Source organism: Anas acuta, chromosome 1 (assembly GCF_963932015.1).
Source record: "Anas acuta chromosome 1, bAnaAcu1.1, whole genome shotgun sequence".
Taxonomy (NCBI): domain Eukaryota; kingdom Metazoa; phylum Chordata; class Aves; order Anseriformes; family Anatidae; genus Anas; species Anas acuta.
Genome location: NC_088979.1, coordinates 61,574,039 through 61,596,964, shown reverse-complemented (window position 1 = coordinate 61,596,964; position 22,926 = coordinate 61,574,039). Strand labels below are relative to the sequence as shown.

The following is a 22,926-nucleotide window of genomic DNA, read 5'->3' as shown; positions in this document are numbered from 1 at the left end:
CTTTGCAGTAATCTCTGTAAATGATTAGATGGCATGCTGAACCACAGTCCACTTGGCACAGGATTTCCTTTCCTGTGTGCTTGCCAGTCCTTACACTTGGGGTCTATCAACCACTGTTTCCTTTTTGGCTTTTGACTTTCCATCATGTATGATACTGAATATCCTCTTTGTCTTGATCCACATGTCCCTTCTTAAAAAATATAAAAAATCTTTGTAGGCTTTACAAATTTTTGATTTATGTATTTATTGCCCATGTTTTCTGTAATTCTCATATACTATATGCTTTTTGATCCCTGGCATATTTGTACTTAAATAGTTATAACTGAGTATGTCTGTGAAAGAACTGCCCCAGGATTTGAAACAATCTTAAGTTTCTTAAGTTTCTTTATTCAGAGATTTATTTATTGTAAAACTATTGGTTATTTCTGCTGCCATGCAACTTTATTAGTTCTTTTAGTTAAAAGTGTATCGTGAAACCTTTGTAGCAGCTGTAATTTGTAGCTTTCTCATACTGTGTACCTGTGTGTTAATTCACCCTTCAAAGCTCCAGATTTACAAGTAGCAGCAATAGTCTTAGTGTTTTTCATCACTTACTGTTGATCTGAGTGTCCTTGGTCTGCATAAAAAGCCCTTTATATTTACCGTGATGGCAGCAAGAATATTCCAGTGCATCAGTTCCCAGATGCACATCTTCCCCTGCTCTCTGTCCCATATCTGAAGGAGTAGACTAGAAATGAATGTATTATTATCTTTCCATTTACTGCACTGTAAAGAAATAACTCATCTTCACGGCTTAGTTACAACTTTAACAGTTTTATGTTGTATCCAAATAAAGACAGCCAGGTCTCTGCAAAGACTAAAAGGAGATATATATACACTTATTTATCCTAGAGGATTATCCTAGAGGATTTCCTATCTTTTTTTTTTTTTTTTAAATTGTCATTTGGTAAGCCCAGATCTTTTTTTGCTCTCCTTATACGTTCTGATCTGGAGCTTCTAGAGTTATTCTTGTTGGTGGTGTGATTTATAGAGATTTAGATTATTAAAATATAACTAAATACACTGTTGTTATTTATGGGTTATAGTAAATGAGGTTACATCAGAGTGGTGGCCAGTCACTAGTGTGGTTACCTATGGCTCCATTTTAGGGCCAGTTCTATTTTCATAAATGACTTGGATGTAGGACTTGGAGATATACTGAATAAATTTGCATATGAAACTATGAAATTGGGAAGGGGCCTTGACTCCATCAAGGGTAGAGAAGCCTTGCAGAGAGACCTTGACAAATTATAGGGCTTGGGCAATTATCAATGGTATGAAGTTTTAACAAGACCAAGTGCCAGTTTCTACACCTGGGAAGAGGCAACCCTGGATATATGTACAGACAGGGGGATGAGAAGCCGGAGAGCAGTCCTGCAGAAAGTAATCAGTGGGTTTTAGTCAATGTCACATTGGACATGAGTGAGCAATGTGCCCTGGCAGCCCAAAGGGCCAACCGTACCCTGGGGTGCATCAAGCACAGCATTGCTAGCCAGTCGAGGGAAGTGATTAGAGCTTAGGGATATGGTTTAGTGGGGACTGTTAGCGTTAGGTCAGAGGTTGGACTCGATGATCTTGAGGTCTCTTCCAACCTAGAAATTCTGTGATTCTGTGATTGTGTGATTGTCCTGCTCTACTCTGCGCTGGTGTGGCTGCACCTTGAGTACTATGTGCAGTTCTGGGGCACCGTAGTATAAAAAAGAAATAAAGCTGTCAGAGAGTGTCCAAAGGAGGGCTATGAAGATGGTGAAGGGTCTAGATGGGAAGATGTATGCGGAGCAGCTAAGGTCCCTTGGCTTGTTCATCCCAGAGCAGAGGAGGCTGAGGGGAGGCCTCATGGCGGCCTGCAGCTCCCTCACGAGGGGAGCGGAGGGGCAGGCGCTGAGCTCTGCTCTCTGGGGACACGACAGGACCCGAGGGAACGGCATGGAGCTGGGACAGGGGAAGGTCAGGCTGGGGGTTAGGGAAAGGTTCTGCACCCAGAGGGTGGTCGGGCACTGGGACGGGCTCCCCAGGGCAGTGGTCACGGCACCGAGCTGCTGGAATTCAAGGAGTGTTTGGACAGTGTTTGATACTACACTCTTCTATTATAGTTAGAATTGATGATGCTACTTTTCTACAATATGAATATCTGGGTTGCTTAATAACCATTAAATCTCTTGTCACAGAAGACACAAAATAGTCTTGAATATGTTGTTAGGAAATTAAATCCTACTGCAAGGCAGTTTGTTCTTCCTCTGGTGAAATATACTGCCATGCAGAATTGCTCTTTACACCACCTACCTTGCTCTAAGCAGAAATAAAGATAAGGTAGTTAGGCAGCATTTGTAGAAAAACTTCAAAGGACCTGTTCTGCTGCTTACAGTGGAATCATATAATCATTAAAACTGGAAAAGACCTTTAAGCTCATCTGGTCCAATCATCCTCCTGCCACCAATGTCACCCATTAAACCATGTCACTAAGCACCATGTCCAACCTCTCCTTGATCACCACCAGGGATGGTGACTTTACCACTTTCTGAGCAACCTGTTCCAATGCCTGACTGCTCTTTCTGAGAAGAAATGTCTCCTAATTTCCAATCTAAAACTTCACTGCTGCAACCTGAGGCCATTCCCTCTTTTTCTATCACTAGTTTCCTGTGAGAAGAGGCCGTCCCCCACCTCCCCACACCTTCCTTTCAGGTAGTTGCAGAGAGAGTAGTAAGGTCTCCCATGAGCCTTCTCTTCTCCAGACCAAACACCCCCAGTTCTCTCAGCTACTCCTCATAGCACTTTTGTTCCAGTCCCTTCACCAGCTTCATAGCCCTCCTCTGGCCATGTTCCAGGGCCACAATGTCCTTCTTGTAGTGAGGGGCCCAGAACTTAACACAGTTAAGCAGTTAACCAGCCTGATCCTCCAGCTGTCTCGCATACGTTGTGTGATTGCATTCAAGATGACCTGTTCCATCGCCTTTCTTGGCACCGAGGTTGGGCTGATAGGCCTGCAGTTCTCTGGGTCCTTCTTGTGACTCTTCTTATAGATGGGCATCACAGTAGCAAGTCTCCAGTATTCTGTGACCCCCCCCCCAGATGATCATGACTGCTGATAGATGACGGAAAGCAGCCCAGCAATGACATCCACCAACTCTGTCAGCACGCTTGGGTGGATCCCAACCTCAGAAGAACCACAGCCTTTTCCTTATCCTCAGTAGTCATGTTCCCCCCTGCGTCAAGTAAAGAATGGATATTCTCTATGGCCCCCCTCTTGCCATTAATATATTTATAAAAATGTTTTTGTTTTTGTTTTTTTTATCCTTACCCATATTGGCCAGCTTGAGCCTGTGCTGAGCTTTGGCCTTCCTGATTTCTTTCTCTGTATATGCTGGCAACTTCCTTGTACTCTGCCTGAGTTGCCTGCCCCTTCTTCCACCAAACATAAACTTTCTTTTTCTCCTCAACACTCAGCAAAGGTTCCTCGTTCACCCATGCTAGTCTTCTTCCCCGCCGGCTCATCTTATGGCACGCAGGTACAGCCTGCTCCTGCGCCTTTAGGACTTCCTTCTTGAGGAGTGTCTAGTCTTCTTGGATCCTCTGCCCTTCAGGACTGACACCCAAGGGACCCTCCCTACCAGTGTCCTGAAGTACCTGAGGCATGTTGTTTGTGGGAATCCAGAGTCCTCCTTCATCTCGTTCTCCAAGGAAACATACAAGGATGATAGCAGTAGAGGGGATATGGAGACAGCAGCTTTATGAAAACTAATAGTTTGAGTACAACCAGATCATGCCTATTCATTTTATTTACATTCCTTCAGTTTCTGGCTGTGATCCACAAATGAGGACTGTTGCTCTCAGATATACACACTTCCTCTGAGACGTTCAAACCTGTGAATTAAAGACAGGCAAAAAAAAATAATAGTGATTTTTTTTTTTCTAGGATCAGGAAGAACCCTTTGAGTGTGTATTGGAAACCTGTGTTTTATTACACTAAAGACTGATGCATGGGCAGGCAATTTGGTTATGTTTACTGAATAGGCTGACATGCTGTTAATGACTTTTACCTAGCACATACAATATCCGTATGTTATAGACTGCTACATGATGTAAATCACAAATGACACTGCAGAGCTCTCTGCTTTATTTAATTCCTTATTATTCAGGTGCTCTTCTGTCACTGCAAAGGCAAAATCCCAAACTGGTTGATTCTCCAATTTAAATATCATAAATTTGTAGAGAATGCTGCTGTAACTTCACTGAATTGCTGATAGATAGATAATAGAATCTATTAGAAACCCTATAGACTTGATTAATAGTGTCTGATAAGTAAGTTTTCCTTGGATCAGCTGGATTGATTGCAGTTCCTGCTTACCAGTCTAGTCACATCGAAAGGCTCTTGAAGAGCAGCATACAGGACTAGGGTTTTACAAGAGAATGGTTGCTTGAATATGATTAGTATTGCTCTTCAGCAGAGAGAGAGTAGGGTGTTCAGCAGAAAATGGGAAAGCTTTATATCATTTAAGAAGCCTAACTTTGCAAGTACATCCAAAAGAAGCTCCACAGAGCCAAGAACAGGAGATCCAGATCAGCACCTTTGCTGCTATCCAATTTATTCTCAGAAGATTTGGCATTAATTGAATTCTTTAGATGCCTTACAAGAGAAATAGTTTACATTTATACTGGTCTCTTAAAATTATCTGCTTGTGGTTGGGAAGGGGTACCAAAAAAAAAAAAAAAAAAAGAAAGGAATAAAATAAGCCTGCAGATGCATTAAACAACAGCACTGCTGACCTGATGAAAATACTCTAACTCTAAAGATCGGGCTGAGTGGTTAAGAGCACTGTGTTTCAGTTAGAGCTTAATAAACGTAACAGAGAGGCTGTTCACACGGTAAGTAATTTTCCCTGCACTGAACAAAGGATTTTCAAACCCAAGTATTTTGATACCGACCATAACATTGCAATTTGAGATGGATTTAAACTAATGTAGCCCCTTCTGTGGATAAGAAATATTTCTTTTTGAAACTGACAGGTCCACAGATGATGCATAATAATGTTTGATTTCTGAAGAGTGCACCTGTAGTTGAATGCATTGATCTGTGGTCCAGACGCCACTGTATCAGTTAGGCTTTTGCATTTTTATCACTGATTTCATGTGGAATTCAGTTCAGCTGCATAAATAACCATAAATTAATATTTCAATTATGTATGATCCTCAGATATATTTCAGAGATGTGTGGATGTAGCACTTAGGGACACGGTTTAGTGGTGAACCTGGTAGTGTCAGGTGATGTTTGGACTTCATGATCTTAAGGATCTTTTCCAACCTAAATGATTCTATGATTCTACGATTCATCAAGTATAACAACAAAATTCATTACTGAAACGGTCAGTCCTGTAGTTTCTGGTCATATTTCTATTATTAACTGTGGGATGTAAAGTAATGCAGCCTTTTGAAGCAGCTGCACTGATTTGCATCATACATGTATCCGATTCTTTAAGTATCAAAGTACTTGCTTCTCACTGTGTTCTTTTTTCACGTTTCTTTTTTAGTACTGGGAATATGTTTAGCTAACCAACTTTAAAAGTGTAAGACAATAATTAAGTATTTATCAAGATTTGGCTATTTTTGTTTAACAAATGCTTATCTGTTTGAACTGTATACTGAAGTGGATGAAATTCTCAAGTATTTCGTCTTTCTGAAAATCAGGATAACTTTGGGCATCTAAATGAGAATTTAGGTGTTTAATTGTAGTTATGACAGGAACAGATCAAAACTCTTGAGCTGAAGTGTCAGAGAACCCAGGCAGAACACAGTGTATGTTCTTTTTTATCCTTTTTCCTTCAGTGAGAGCAGCGTGCTCAAAGAATATTGTTTGGGTAGCAGTCTCAAGTAGATGCATTGTTGGAATCTGTTTGCCATTTTTCCGAGTAATTTTAACCCATCTGCATAGTATTTCTCTGCTATAAATATCATAGTCCTTCAAACACCCAGAAGATTAATTATTCAACCTTTAAAATATCATCAAAATCAAGACAAATGTTTGTATAAATAAGGATAAATATGTATGTTAGTATTTATTAGCATTTTTATTCATAGTTGAAAGTATAGTGCACCATAATTCTGTATCACCTTATCTGAGATACTTGCTGCAGTAAGGAATGTCAGCATTTTGGTTATGAGTGTGCTTTTAATGAAGAGAGAAGGTTTTTAACCTGCCATACTTTATAAAGCACATTATTCCTGGAGTCCATTAGTACTTCTTTCTTTGAATCACAATAACAAATATTTATATCACATGAAAAATGAAAATGCAACATGCATGAGAAGAATATGAATGTGTATAGGCAGTTCTGCACTCAGCTTCGCATTCTGGAAATGCCTCTTGACATGCAATCCAGATAGGAACATATTCACCCAATGGCAATGTGAATTAGCATCTAAGGTGCATTTTTTAGAGTGACTGGACTCCTAATTTAGATGCCAGAGCTAGTGACTAAAGTGAAGTGAGATAAAACCATAAGAACAGGAAATATAGAGGAAAGCTGTGTCATTATGGTTACTGGAAAAAGGTTTTGCAGCTGTTCCTATGTGACATACAGTTACTTGGGCACAAGTCACCTCTAGGGGATGGAAGAAAATGCCTGTAGCAATTGCATGCTTCTCCATTTGTATCCCATCATCCTCCCCAGGCTCTTCATGATGCTCGTGGACTGGTGCTTATAATGCCACAAAATATTCCTTTTCTCACCTTCGTAATGAGAACCGGTAACAATTCAAAGCAAGCAGTTCATCTTTACTGAGAAATACCTTGTTCGAACATGCAGGATCAAGCTTGTAATTTGTGGTGTAATGTAATTGGCACTCTGGCCAATTGTGAGTAAATTGCTACAATTTTATCAACTTTTTATTTTTTTCTTTTGTAGCAACGATTTTTTTCTTTCTAACGGTTCAAGGAGGAGTCAGTGAAGCAGCTCTACACTAGCAAGCATCCTTTAAACATTTTTTTTCTTCTATATTTACAGACTTCCTTTGTCCTATGCTAGCTAACAACCATTGTGATACCATAAAGGATCTCTTGTTTTGATACTTCAGTTTTCCATAGAGGCTTTTACGTTGTATGATTGTATGAAAGATGCATACTTCAAAACCAGATATACTCCAACAATCATGTTTATTTTAGTCGTTTTGGTCCAGGGCATCTCATTAAATAAATCATACCCTAGGAAGCTTTTTCAGTGTTTTGATGAAGACACTGCTAATGAGTTATCCAGTGCAATCTGCCATGACAGTCACAGTGACCTTATCAAATCATCAAATCACTGTACACAACTGTAATTTGTCATACACTGAGGCAAGAAGAAACACGTGAGCTAATCTTCAAATGTGGTATTTTATATAATGAGTTATAAACTTGTATGCAAATTGATTCAGAAGGCAGGCTTTCTTCATATGTGCAAGCCTTTTCTCACGTTATCATACTGCCTCCTGACGGGCATTCAGAAAGAGATCTGGTGGAGATCTTCTTTTCCAAAAATCTTCTACTTGAATGAGTTTGTTATGAGGTTCTTGTATGAGTCCACTCTGCTCGTTTGTATGTTTTTCTCATACATGGAAGAAAAGAAGATGGACAGACTTGCCACACATGTTGCCTTTAGGAGGCTCCAATAGCTTCTCTTTAAGCCTGGCTGTAGCCAAATTATCAGTCTATAAACAATGACAGTTTATATCTGCCTAATAAACTTGTGAATTTTAGCAGCTTTTTCCTGGTTTTCTTTACAGCTGAAGCTGTTGCTGCTATTGGCAATGCTAAATTAGGGCAGAGTGGTTGGTTGGCATACTTTGAGTGGTAGAGCTTAATCCTGAGGATTGGGCTGTCAAACCAAGCAGTTCAACAAGTACATGTTTTCTTGCCTGAGACAGAACAACCCTTTGAATCAGTACTGGCTGGGAAGTGACTGGTTTGATTTGCAGCCCTGCTGAAGAGGATGCAGAGGTTACAGTGGACACAAAGTTGAATGGCAGCCAACCCTGTACTCTGGTTGCAAAGAAGGCAAACCACAATACCGGGGTACATTAGAAAGATAGCAGGCTAGCAGGCTGAGGGAAGTCCTTGTGTCCTTCTACATGGGGTTAGCAATGCTACACTTGCAAGGGTCTGCAGTCTTGGTCTCCCTAGTATAAGATGGACATTGAGGAGCTGGAGTGAGGGCAGCAGTGAACTACCAAGGTAATAACAGAAATGGCAAGGCTGAACTCTGTTTGGTAGTGACATTATTAGCTAGGTGCAATGACCACAGTAAAAAAGGCATTTCTGATAGAAAGCAGTGCAACACTGGAACAGGTTATCCAGGGAACCTGCAGAATCCATTGAGGGAGGTTTTCAAGATTAGGCCAGCAAAGATATGGTCACACAATCCGATGTTTCCTATTAACCCCCTGCTCAAAGTGGCACTATGTTATCCCCAAAATTTCCACCAGAAGCGTGTTTACAACCTTCCTGGGTTTGAATTAAGCTCTTTGAGGGCAATATCCAGGAATCCCTGTCTGTTGTGCTGTCAGCAGTTCCCCATTACCTTTAGGACACCACAGTCAGGGTAGGGATATGCCTGGTTCTAAAACTGGAATTGGACATTTCATGACTGGTTAGACGTTTGAATGATGAACTCAGAAAGTTTGCCTCGTCTGCATCTATACTATGTTGTTCAATCCAGGCTTTACCTACCAAGACTGCTGACCTGCAGCTATTATATCCAGTCGCTTATTGATCTGGTCTGGTATTCATCAGGTTCCAGATGTGCTGAGAGAAAGAATCCCAACTGCAACTCATCACTTCTCAGCTCAGACCAGCACCCAAATTGATGAATAAATATTTTCTTAATCTGCCTGAACTGTTTGACTCTGGCCACACACTGGAAACAACTATGTGAGGCCAGTGCTGGCAGTCAAGCAGCTCAACCTAACTCTTCATGGAGCAAATAGACTGCCACTCATACAGGCTGAGGGTCATCTCAGTGGAGATACAGAGGACACTAAGACAGCCACATCTTTGCTGAAACTGAAGTCTGGCTGTATGTGCTCATCTTTGCTATGCTGTATTCTTCCAACAAAGGCCTGAGGCCACGTGCATGGTCACCAAGCCAAGGTGCAAAGGTGGGGCATGAGAACTGTGGTCTGCTGCATCTTAGCTAATGCTGTCTGTGCTCTTAATTAGCTGCTAATAACTGCTGCTATAGGAGTAGAAGGGGAAAATTCCTGCTATTGGTCTTCTGTTACAGTCATGAAGTAGCAATGACGAATTGAACGGCATTTAGAAGAAAATCTCTTTCAGTTGGCATTGTCAACATGGTTTAAGACAGCAAGCTGGTTTTCCCTTTGAGGCTGTGAGCCTGGCTGGCAGGCACTTTACCCAGACTCAGGTGTATTAAAGTATAAGCTTAAGAGTTTTACAGGTCAAAAGTACTGTGGGGGCTTATGGCATGGGTACTGAAATATTTTATACAAAGTATAACAATTCTAACAGGGCAGATACGGAGTTTGCTTATTCCATTGTCCTGATACTGTGACAGAAAGGAGATGCAGTCACAAACTGCCTCAGGCTGAGGATTATCTGAATGCAGATCTTCCACTTGATTGAATGCTCTGATCCCTTGGAGTGAAGCTGGGAATGAGGTTCCATCTTCCGCCACTTTATGGAGTTACCCTTTCCTTTTCTTGCCCTTTCTGACATGCTCAGCAGTGGAACATATCATTAAAGGTCAACCAGAAAATTTTGTTTTATACAGAAGGAGTTGTTGGCTTCTGACATGCAAAAAGAGTGTGTATGTTTTGGCTTAATGCAAGCCAATACTTGTTTCCAATGTTTTAGTTTGACAATTTTCTTGTAACTAGAAGGGCATGCCAAGAAAGGAGTAGAAATATATAGAGAAAGGGTAGCTTATGTTAAAATAAGTTGACTGAACTTGACCTATAGAACTGTTTTCTGCATCTGCTTTTGTATTAGTTTCTCAGCAAGACATTCTGGGCACATTTTGTATAAATGTATGCTCCTCGGTTTTGGAAAATCCAATGTGAGATTCTGGGTTCTTGTTGGTAGGGCTGCTTGGCGTGCAGGTGTAGGACTATCACTCTGGTAATATTTTATTGTGGTGTTACCTAATAGTGTATATAACACTATGTCTGTAAAGCAAAACAAAATAAAACAAAAAAAAATCGAGAAAAGAGCGTAGATGTCTTGAATTGGACACTGAAAATCAGTGATTTAAAAATGATTGTGTTTTCAGTTTTTCAGTACAGAAGGTAGGTAATAATGCTCCTTTATCCTTGATTTTTTAAAAAGAAAATAAATACATATTTGTGAAGCATTTGAATGCTAGGATGATGTGAGCTTAACAAAAGCCTGTCAGGAAATTATTGTCTTCAGAACAGGGTTAGAATGGTATTCAGTAGATGAGACTTATGTCAAGCAGCAAGGAGAAAACAGAGTGGTCATTTAGTCAATACTACCCAGGTAGTGCCCTGCGTGAGGTAGGAGCCATTTGGTGATGTAATTAAAGATTTAGCAAAATGGGCAAACAAAAGCAGGCCTAAAATTTCATGATAATGCTTAATTCTGGTGTTTCTTAGCTGCCCAGTTTCTTGAGCCTACACTCTCTTCAAAAGCTCTTACATCAAACTAAGGAAGTTCACTCATCTAGGATGTTGATAGTTCTAAGAAATGAGAAATTTGGGCACCTGTCTACTACTTGAAGCGTATATATAATGTAGAGCACTGGAATCAGAAGTTAACTCACACTGATGCCTTATCTAAATATGTTTCTCTTCCATATCTTCCAGGCTGTTTCCAGCTATGTAATGTTTTTCGGTCTCATGAGATGGAAATTGACCAGTGCTTGCTGGAGTCCCTCCCTCTCGGCCAGCGGCAGCGGCTGGTGAAGCGGATGCGCTGTGATCAAATAAAGGCTTATTATGAACGAGAAAAAGCTTTCCAGAAACGGGAGGGTTACGTCAAAAAACTGAAACATGGAAAGAATCATCGAGTTCGTTTCAATCTTGCTGATATGATACAGGATGCAATCATACATCACGACGATAAAGAAGGTATTGAATATATGCCATGGTTTACTTTTTGTATAGCTAAAAGTTTCAGAGAAGGAGCTTGCATCTTCTATTTACCCATCTTCAGAAAAATACAGCTTCACTTTATGATTATCATAAAATGATAGAATATACAGATATGTAGTACATACAATATATTATAGCTTGTCACTGTAATGAATTCATTAAGGCATAAAAAATAAACCTTAGCAGGCCAAACATTGACTCTGAGGTTAATATGTGTATAAACTAATGCATTTCAAAACTGGTTAGGATTATTGTCATCATTATGTGTGGACAGTTACGTATCTGTGGGCCACAGAATTTCACTCAAGTTATTTTGAAAACTTTCCATTTATAATAAAAATTTGCAAAATGAAATATGATATTAATAGCACTGGCCTGGCTAAAGCTGTTCACTGACAACAGGTCATCTCTCTGGGTCTGGTATGATGTTCATGGTCTTTTGAAACACATAGCCAGTTTCTAGTTTCCTGTTACTGTCTGAATCCCTGGTGCAGTTGTAATCATCTCATCTCTGGAATTTTATAATTTACTCCTCAAAGGGAAACCAAACCTTGCATTAAGGATATCTCAAGTTTTAGAAGTTCCCAGGAATCCCCACACTATTGTATGGGAGGGTTATAAGAAAAGAGCTGATGCAATGCTTTTAGCAACTCTTTACAAGCAGATTTTATGTCTGCTTTTTCTAATCACATTAACGCAAAACTACCCTAATACAGGAGGCTCTGAACAAGAGTCCCATTACACAGCTGAATTGCCAGCCTTCTCCTAGTTTTTGCCAATTTGATTAGATACAGGGTTTTTACTCACTCTTGAACCTTAGTTTTAGTAGGCATTTGTTCTAACAGCCATTGCTTATCACTGAGATATAGTCCTGCACATTTAGATCTATACCGCAAATGGATCAAAGAGCACTTCTCTTAAAGTGAATGCCCAGGGAATCATTTATAAATGTTACAAATAAAATTCAAAACCTTTCATTCCACTCTTACAATGTGTAAAAATACAGGCTTCATAAGTGAAGAACTTCTCTCTCCATGTTCCCACAGCTTCTAACTTTCTCTGAAAAAACAAGCAGCATACTAGACATGACTTTTAGCATTCTGTAAAAGTCAGATACTTCAGGCTATTTTTGCTATGCTGAAGAAATGTAGATTGCTCATTGGAGTAGTGAAGGGGGATCAACAGTCTTTTGTGTTGTGCATACTTGGCCTTGAGCTGCACCTGAATCAGAACAGCAAATTCAGAAACTGAATAGCATGAGCAGAAAGAGGAGATACCTCAGGCAGAAGAAAGTAAGGTGGGGGAAAAACAGGGATGGTACCCTGCACTTGGAACAGATAATGGCTTCCCAGAAGCAAGCAGCTCAAATAGCCCAAAGATAACCCCAGTAGGAATAACAACACTATCCTGATTTGGATGCCTGTTGTCCTTCCACAGGACTTTAAAAAAAGTGCTATTGTTGTCTTTAAGTACCTAGGGAACCTTCAGGTGCCTGTCTGTTGTGATTTTATGCAAATGTTCCCACTGCCTGTCCACCTGTAAGTGAATAATGCTACAGTAAGAAATATTATAATGTGAGTAAAAATAAGAATTAATATATAGAGAGAGACATAAAAGCTGCTCTCCTACTGCAGTTGCTGAGTGGAACATTCAGCCATGACTCTTTGGTGAATGCATCTACATCAGGATTTCAGTTCAAATTAGACATATGCTTTTGTACTAAATATCATATCCATGTACTGTATTTTTTTCCCGCTTTACAGAGCATGGAAACTAGATTCTTTTCAGACAAAACTGAACTGGAAGACATACTCTGAGAGCATATCTAATGCCTACAAACAGTAATGGATTCCATGGAATCCATAAAGTCGGGCTAGATTTAAAGTAATCCCACTGAAACATGTATAGCTGGGGAAGTTGAAGTTTGGGCTCTAATTGTTTCTCTTGGTGTATTTATTTATATTTCAGCCATTCACTCAACATTCATCATTCATCTTGCACATCACTTTGCTAATCTGTGTACCTTGCCAGTAAGCTAATTGTGATGGATCCTGATAATTGCTTTGAATGTCTTGCACTGGGCTGCAGTTTCACATCAGCTGTATCTGTGCAGCTGGGGTACACACAGCTCTGGTATGAAAAAGGGGATCTGAACTGGGTTGTAAGGCACATTCACTGTGTTGTAAGGCACAAATGACTGCAGTATAAGACTGCTGATAAGAATGAGCACACATTTCCTGGCTTTTCAAATGTCACACCATCTCTTCAGCTCCCTGCTAGTAGTGCAATGGCCTGGGGGAGTGTGAAAGAGGTCATCATACTGCATTAAGGAAGTAAAGATAGCAGACAGGCGCTAACAGCCATCAGCTTTCCTTTCTTCTGGAAATCCATGTCTGGTTTGACGGATCAGGCTCTTACAACACTGTCTGCTTAACAGTCAACAGCATTCCCAAACACTCTCACTTTGAATATAGGGAGCCAAATGCTTCTCTTTGCAAAAGCTGGGCATTGAACAAGCATTTTTTACAGTATAGCTCAATGTAATTAAGTAGCAGAGAAGTATCCTAATATGAATTGGTAATAGTAATTCCATGATTTAGTATAAACCACCTTCTACTAGATGAAGATAAGTTGCTATCCTGTGAAAAACTGGTATTCAAACTAATCTGAATATTGTCTATATAAGAATAAATATCAAAAGTAATTAAGATGAGAACTCAGTATGTCATCATTAATTTGGTTTGTTTTCTAAACATTAATAATTGCCAGCAGGATATTTTAATGTCGTTTGAATGTATTTAATTTTTAGAGAAAGTTTTCAAACTAGTCATTTTGTTTATAATGAGATATCTCATTATGTGGTACAAAGGTATGTTACATATTCAATACTCAAGTAGTTTTAGTCAACTAAATTCAGTCAGGTTATGCATTTCCTTGTCGATAATTAATATTCTCAGCTTGAAGTGCAATGGTTTTGAAGAGATGAATTCCACTCAAGGTGTAATATAATTCACCTGGCTGTATATGAGCCTAACCTAGCTGTGTAGAATGGATGGGTAAGCTGTAGAGTCTAAGAAGACTGTGTACTTTAAATAAAATTGATGGATGTATACACATTTGGAATAACTTTGGAGATGAGGATGTTAATGTTTTTGTACTATTTTTATGATCTTTTGTTTCAAAGTGTTTATATGTTCTCAAGTTTCATGGCTGTGTGTTGTGGGGTTTTGTAAAATAACATTGAAAATCTCAAAGTGCAAATTGTGAGATAGATAAATTGTCTTCCAGTTTACCCTTGGAAAAAGGTAAAAGATACATAAAGATTTATTTAAAAGAATAGAGTCACCCACAAAATACTGCAGCTGGGACTGTTATTTTCATTTTTTTTAGACCTATTTAGAAATTGATTGCAAATTTCCACAGGTTCCCCAGAGCTTTCTCTTCTCCAGGCTGAACGTCCCCAGCTCTCTCAGCCTTTCTTCGTAGCAGAGTTGCTCCAGCCCTCTGATCATCCTTGTGACCTTCCTCTGGACCCACTTTAACAGGTTCACTTCTTTCTTGTGCTGAGGGCTCCAAACCTGGATGCAGTACTCCAAGTGAGGCCTCATGAAGGCAGAATAGAGGAGAGCAATCACTTCCCTTGACCTGTTGGCCACACCTCTGTTAATGCAGCCTGGGATGCAGTTGTCCTTATGGGCTGCAAGCATGCACTGCTCACTCTTGAGCTTTTAATTTATCAGAGCACCCAAGTCCTTTTCTGCGGGTCTGTTCTCAATGAATTCTTCTCCCAGTCTGTATTTATGTCTGGGATTGCTCCAACCCAGGTACAGCACCTTGCACTTGGACTTGTTGAACTTTATTAGGTTCAAGTATGCCCACTTCTCAAGGTTATTCAAGCCCCTTTGGATGACATCCCTTCCTTCTGTTGTTTCAACTGCACCACTCAGCTTGGTGTCATCTGTAAACTTGCTGAGGGTGCACTCGATCCCTCTGTCTATATCATTCATAAAGATATTAAACAGTACCAGTCCCAAGACAGACCCCTGATGGATACCACTTGTCACTGGCATCCACCTGGACGGAGAGCCATTGACTGCAACTCTCTGGATGTAGCCTTTCAGCCAGTTCTTTATCCGCTGAATAGTCCACCCATCAAATCCATATCTCTCCAATTTGGAGATCAGGATTTCATGTGGGACCTTGTTGAAGGCCTTACAGAAGTCCAGGTAGATGACTTTGGTATGTCTTGCCCTTGTGGACTGATGCAGTCACCCCATCATAGAAGGGAATCAGATTGGTCAGGCGTGATTTGCCCTTGGTGAAGCCGTGCTGGCTGTCACAGATCACCTCCTTGTCTTGCATGTGCCTTGACATTGCTTCCATGAGAATCTGTTCCATGATCTTCCCAGACACAGAGGTGAGGCTGACTGGTCTGTAGCTCCCTGGATCTTCCTTTCTACCCTTTCTAAAAATGGGAGTGATGTTTCCTTTTTTTCTAGTTGCTGAGGACTTCATCTGACTGCCCTGGCTTTTCAAATATGATGGAGAAACACTTGGCAACTACATCAGCCAATTCCCTCTGGCCCTTGGGATGCAGGTCATTGGGCCCCATCGACTTGCACCTGTTCAGTTTCAGGTGATTTCAAACCTGCTCTTCGCTTACAGTGGGAAGGACTGTACTCCTGCAGTCCCCCCTAGTGGTTTAGGGACTGGAGAGACATGGGAAGCCTGACTGGCAGTGATGTCTGAGGCAAAGAAGTTGAGTACCTCAGCCTTCTCCATGTCTGTTGTTACCAGTTCTTCCTTCTCGTTTATCAGAGGGGTAACAGTCTGCTTGGCCTTTCTTTTCTGGCCAATGTACCTGTAGAATCCCTATTTGTTATTCTTTGCATCCCTTGCCAAGTTCTGTTTGTGCCTTGGCTTTCCCGATCCCATCCCTGCGCATCTGGACACCATCCCTGTACTCTTCCCAGGCCACATGTCCCTGCTTCTACTGCCTGTGCATTTCCTTCTTGTGCCTCATTGTTACCAGTGGGTCCTTACTCAACCATGCCAGTTTTCCCTCCTTCCCTGCTTGATTTGTTACACATGGGGATGGAGAACTCTTGCCCTCTAAGAGAAGTGTTGAGTTGCCAGCTCTGATCAGTTCCTCTGTCCCTAAGGACAGTGTCCCAGATCTCATCCATTAGTTCTTTAAACTGTGAATTCACTCTTCTAAAGTTTAAGGGCCCAACTTTGCTCTTTGCCAGGCCCATATTTCTTGAGATCATGAACTCAGCCTGGTTGCTGCAGCCCAGACTGCCTCTGATCTTGACCTCTTTCATGAGTTCATATGCATTGGTGAGCATGAGGTCCAGTAGTGCTTCTTCAATTCCAAACCATTCTGTGATAACAAATTTACTGAAAGACTTTAATAAAACATATTGTTATGGTTGTTCTTAAGCTTTAGGAAAGAAGTGAAAAATAGGTGTGTTAAATCTACCAAATTGAGTATCATTAAGCCAGAGTTTCCTTAAATTTGGCTTAATTTAACTACATCATAAGTTAAAAAGATGACTCTTGATGAGAAAAGGACCTCTGTGTGAAAGTTTGGATTAGTCTTCTATGCCATCGCAAATTAAAATAACGTGCTCTTCTTATGATTAATATTTAATATCAACTTCTTTCATTCCCTTCTTCTCCCAAAGGTGCTTACATTAGCATTTCTTTTGTATACTATTTGTCTCAGCTACAGCCTTCTGAAGAGACAGGGGAAAATTGTCTAAGTGATATTATGAGAAATATTAAATGCATGGAGTGTTTTACTACATATATAGCTGTGTTTTACATATATTACACCAAGAACATAAAGATCAGACTTGTAAATGCAGTTGGTGAATCAGGATTAGGCTGTGTAATCAGAGTGGCTTTTCATAGCTCTCTGCCTGCACTCATGAGTTTTACATTCACTTTTGGGAAACCCTCTCCCTTTCACCAATGAATTCTGGCTCCATCATTCCAACCAATTACTCTCATTCTAAACTTCATCCAAACTTCTTCCCCTCTCCCCCCTACTGGAATAGCAAGTGGAGTCCACTATATATATATATATATATATATACATATATATATATATATATATATATGTAATAACAAGGGGTTCTGCCCATACAGGGTTATTTTTTATTTTACAGTTAGTTTCCTTTGAATCAGAGGATGAATTTGTGAATTAGATGACAATCTAGAAGTGGCTATTGACAAATGTTGATTTACTAGGAACTATTTTAGAAAACATCACAATACATATCTATGATAATTTATGCAATTTAATATTTATTGCCTAATCCTGAAGAGACTTGAACACTAGACAATGAATAGTAAAGTTGAGGGACTATTTAGTGCATATGAAATTAATGAAGTGCATAAATTTTTGCCCAGTTGGAGGTCTTGTAAAGAAAGAAAACGGCTTACTGTAAATGAATGCATCGACAAGTCAGACAAATATCTGCATTCCTTATAGGGAACTCATAGTTCTGTAACTTCAGAAGAGACTAACACAGCTGACTGTTGGTCAAGTTGCCAATGATTTAATCAGTTTGGTATATAGAAAAATGAAGCATCAATCAACGTCTCAATCTATCCATTGATGAAAAAGATGTTTCAAAGACCCAGAAGGTAAGGGCACATTTCAAACCGCAGTGAACTTTCAATCCTGTAGGTTCAGCATGGTTTTTATCCTTGTTTAGCTCCATGTGTGCTGAATTCAGCAACACAGGGCAGTTTTTTGTTATGACGCAGGGAAACAATGCCTTTAGTTATTGGGTAACAGATGTTAAGTAATTAAAGCAGCCCATTTCAAAAGCAATCATAAAATCACAGTGAGATGAAATTTGAATACATTTGAATTCCTGCAGGATTCCATATGTGCTTTTTGTTTTTTTGGCCCGTGTGTTTACATTTTAAGTAATTTGGTAAAGCTGAGATGAGAACTGAATGTTAAGCTACGTTTTGTTTGATAAAGATATGCAAGATTCCTGATATGCAGCATATATTTAATTAGAATAAGTAAAGCTTATAAAAAAAAATGTAATGTATCATAAAACAAATGATAGACTTGATGGGGTAGATTTATCTAGCCTTTTCATTCTCCCTGTGGACTGCCTAATCTCAGGAGTGCCTTCATTTACCAGCTACTTTTCTTTCAGTCCTGAAAGCTCCCTAGGCTGTTTCAGTTGCAGTTTTTGTTTTTCACACATGCCCCAAACTACTCTGAGCTGAACAGCTGTCCCTCTGCCTCATAGCTAGTAGGGAACTAGACACAAAGCATCCCTCCATATTGGGTCCTCTTGAGCTGATATGTTAGGGGCATTCATGCCAAATGTAATTTATCTATCTTATCATCTGATGGAGTTGCGGTATCCTTCTTGTCTCCATGAAAGTGAGATTGAAGCTGTCAGCCACACTTTTATGCTAGCCTGCAGGTCACTGTTGCTTTGAGTGCTGTTTCGGGTCTGTGCACTTCTCTCTGCCACCTTCTCTCTTCCACCTTTTCTCTCCTCTCCTCTCCCATGCCCCACACCTCCAGTCTCTCAAGCAGTGTCCAACCTGACTGGGCTTTCTCCTGGGGACAGGACCTTGAAACCTCCTGACTGAGAGACAAATTGAACCTGGGTGGTCTTGCTTACTGTATAATAAACTGTAGAAAGTTCATTGCATAGTAAGGCCTTGTCCGAAACTGTTGATGTTGTCATCATCTCTGCTACTACCTGTGTTCTGAAAGGAATGAGATCTCCTTATTTCTTTTGAAAATATGACTATTTACTAGGCTATTTGCAGTCCTGTTCCACATCTTTAAGCTCTGAATAAGTCAAGATCGAGATACAGATTTGAATTTAGCAATTTCCAAATGACAGTTTTGGATGTTTTGAAGTTCACCCTGAAAGATTTGTGGACCACCTCTTTGAAGAGAGTAACTATTATTATTATTATTATTATTATTATTATTATTATTATTATTATTATACAGAGTTTCTAGAAACTCTTTTTTTTTTTTTCCTTGAACAATGGATTTCTAGAATGTAAGCATTGAAATGACTACTTTTCAGGCAGACAGGTCTGTTCTTGAACACTATAAATCCAAACAAGAACACATTTGATTAAAAGAAATCATGGATTTATTAATTGCCTCAATTGCAACTGTAAAACATAGTATTTATGATGAAACATTTGTCAAAAAATGCACAAATTCAACTAAGAATATTATTTATTTAATTTTAAATACTTTTCCAAAATTTTCAAATATTTCTTTTGGTAGACTGTGGTGCAAAGCTTTTCTTCAATGGGACAAGTCAGCATGAAAATTAATCATGACTTTGCCTAATGAGGATCTAATTCAGAAGGGTTAATGAATTAAATGTTAAGAAAAACTATTAGTAAGACTATTACCTCTACACAAGTGGCCAGATTTTTAAGAATATAACATGGTCTGAACTGATAACGTTTAGAGACATCTATCTGTACTTTTTCAGTTTAAACCTATCAAGCTCATTTTTATTCCCATGCTGGTGTTTTTCTCCATTATATCTTTCTTTCAATGTAATAATAAAAAGTTTTCCACTTGAACATGCTTTGGCACCCAAAAGAAGCAAGAAACACCAAGGTTAATCAGTGACAAATTCACTGTGATGCCAATAAATGATTGTTAAGCCATTAACAAACAACAATTTGGCATCTGGCATTTTTCCTAATTATTTCAAAGGGGATCTAAAGTTGATTTTCCAGCATTATGCAATGGGATGTAAGGCTATGAGTAGGCAGCATTCCCATTCAATGTATTGTTAGAAGTCACACTGATTAAAAAGAAAGATTGCTGTGATTAGGCAGAAGACCCTTGTCTATACTTGTGAAATAAAATCACAGCAAGAAGAAAAGCTTTTCTATACAATTTGCTGTTGATTTCCACTTCAATGTATTTTTTGTACTTCAGATTGATTTCCAATAATATTTTGGTCCAAAGGGGAAACTTTTCTGTATTCATCTTTCAATAACACTTACCTTAAGGTGTTTTCCTATCATAGGAGTTAAGCTGGAAAACTACAGAAATCAGCAGTGAAAAACCTTTTCTTTTCTTTCCTTTTTTTTTTTTCCCCCTAAAGAACAGACCTTTACAGTGATAATACAATTCTTAAAAAGAAAAATAAATCATGTTTTCCTTTAAAATGTTTTCAATTTTTCAATTTAATTTTAGAAGGCTTTTCCAACAGGGTATAGACTGACATTGTTACACTGGAAGAGTACTGATCTGATGGAAAACTTAAGCATAAGTGTGCGAAGAGACCTTATTTTCGGGGCCTACAATGTACAGACTTCAGTTTATCATACGAACTGTCAGATTGAGAAGAACGTTTGTTTGGAGGCTTTAGAATTATAGAATATCCTGAGTTGGTAGAGACCCATGAGGATCATTGAGTTGAACTCTTAATTCCACACAGGGCAACCTAAGAATTAAACCATGCACCTAAGAGTGTTGTCCAAATGCTTTCTCAGTATTTAAATATGAACCCTAAATTTACTTCTCATAGGTTTTCTGAGGATGAGAAAAGTCAACCAGCTAAATAAGTGTAGTGAAAAACAGCGCAAGTGCAATTTCTTTGGAGATTTTGGGAAATAGTGGAGTTGCTTCCCTGAGAAGCTCTGAAGGTATAACAAAATGAATACAGCCAGAATCACTTAATGCAAAAGAGTAATGATGATAATAATAGTTACAAAAAAAAAACAAAAACAAACAAAAAAAAACACATTGCTAAGCCCTGTCTCTTTGAGCTTTTTCTGTTACTCAGATCTTTTGTCTGAATTGCAGTACCTTTTGTGGTCAAACACAAATATATTATAGGTAGTGCCAGGTTTACCTGTACAGCATGTAGTGGTTTCCTTACCCAATAAAAATTCTGAACACAAAGTATATATACTACTTATTATTTCGGTCATCTTTCTATTCTCTGACACATGAATTGGAGAATTCTTTTTTCTCAGTACACTGAGGTATCATCTTAACTCGGTGTACAGGGCTTTAGCTGTTAAAACCTTTTGCACTTCAAGTTGAAAGTGAACAAGCTTTGTAACTATGAGAGAAAAGAATAAAAGGGTTATAAGGCATAATGAAAAGACAACTGATTTTTCTTGATTATTGTTATTTGTAGCCATCACAGTAACAGGTTATTACAGTGGAGGAACTGAAGCTTGCAAGAGTACAATCAATGCATCTAAGGGAATGAGTAATTTAGCTTGTTTTTCTATGTGAATTTCATCCAAGAATGGAGGTGGGAAAGTGAGTAGTTAAGATGAAATTGGTGATATTTCTAAATGCCCTGATTTAAGCAATGATTTTAAGCATATGTAAACAGTTCAAGTTAGAATTCACAGTCAACCTAAGGCTACATGCTGCCTTACCTTGTTCCTTACCAATGGTTCTATACTATATTGTAGACTGTACGTGATATATTGTGACTTTACGTGGGAAACAACGAGATGGTTTCGGGAGGTAATTTCTCACACCATGCACTGTTACGGATTTTGATTACATTCAGATTCAAAAGGCAAGCATGACAGCTGCAGCACTGAATCATTGTGCTCGGTCTCTGCTCCAGATTTTAGAAATCACTACTATTGTTGGCACATAGTGGTAGGTTTTTCTAGACTTCCACATTTACTCATTGAGAGTATGGAAAATATGACTTGCAGTTTTAAAGCTGGAAGCATCTGTGTGAAATTTGAACTGCTGCTTTGTTTTGTAGTCTACTAAGGAGACATCCTATAAGAGGGCACCAGCTGTCACAGTATGCCTTTTAGTAATTGCCATCTGAACTTCACTCAGTTCCTATATGGAATGAACATTGGATTTTTGTTTTTAAACTTCTCCCTAAGAATCCTGTAAGTACATTTATTCAGAATGATACAAGTTATTACATCAGATGTTACATCATTTCCATTTTCTACAGGAGGTCATGTCTCATGCTGTTCCTATGTGCAAGGAGTTGTTGGGCTTTGCACATCTAATGGAAACTAAATTGAGAGGTGAGGGTAAAGCTGAAAAGAACTACTAAAAAGTTGTATGATGCTCTCAGTTGTTTTGGTAAATTGTATAGGACTGTGATTGAATGCTGATGTTACTGAAAAATAAAAATAGTGTGGCATATATATGCCAACATTCAACTTCTCTCCATTTAAAAACTCTGTAAATATTATGAGGAGAGTGACTATATCTCTAGAACAGTATTATTCAAGGAACTTCACATTTCTAGACTATCTCTGAGATGTCTAAAAAAGGATACTGGTATCAATAGACTGAAAGTGATAGACTGAAATTTGAAAGAGAGAGATTTAGATAGAAAAATATAGATTGAAATTTGCCCTACAGGAAACTGTACCTCAATCAGACAATATTTCACAGCACATAAATTGTAATGTGCCAAAAATGACGTATATAGGTAATAAGGACAAAGAAGAAAACAGTAAAAAAAATTAGAAGATCAGAAAAATTTGATTATGTGGACATTGAAAGTGCAAATGTAAAGGAGCAGGGATGTGATTTTGCTTCCATGAAACCTATGGAAGTTTGTCATCAAGTTTGGGTGGGATTGGAAATCTTTTCTGGAGGTGGCAGTTTGAATTTAATGAGATATATGTAAATGCTATAAGGGCACTGTGAGGCCCAGCAGTTCCACGTGGTCTGGGGCAGTGGGAACATGGAGAACTACCTGGGCTGGCAGGGCAGGGCCTGGCACAAAGGCCTGTCCCACCACCCCAGCCAGG

General features: G+C 39.1%; 1 protein-coding gene across 2 annotated transcripts in view; it reads left to right on the top strand.

Annotated features, from left to right (window-relative positions):
• Positions 1-22,926, top strand: part of MYO16 (myosin XVI) — a 370,616-nt gene that overhangs the window by 78,823 nt on the left and 268,867 nt on the right. For both annotated transcript variants that reach the window (XM_068678649.1, XM_068678640.1), the window contains exon 2: positions 10,849-11,112. In XM_068678649.1, the coding sequence (XP_068534750.1) occupies positions 10,887-11,112 (226 nt within the window). In that variant the 5' untranslated portion in view covers positions 10,849-10,886. The remainder of the gene's footprint in view (positions 1-10,848; positions 11,113-22,926) is intronic.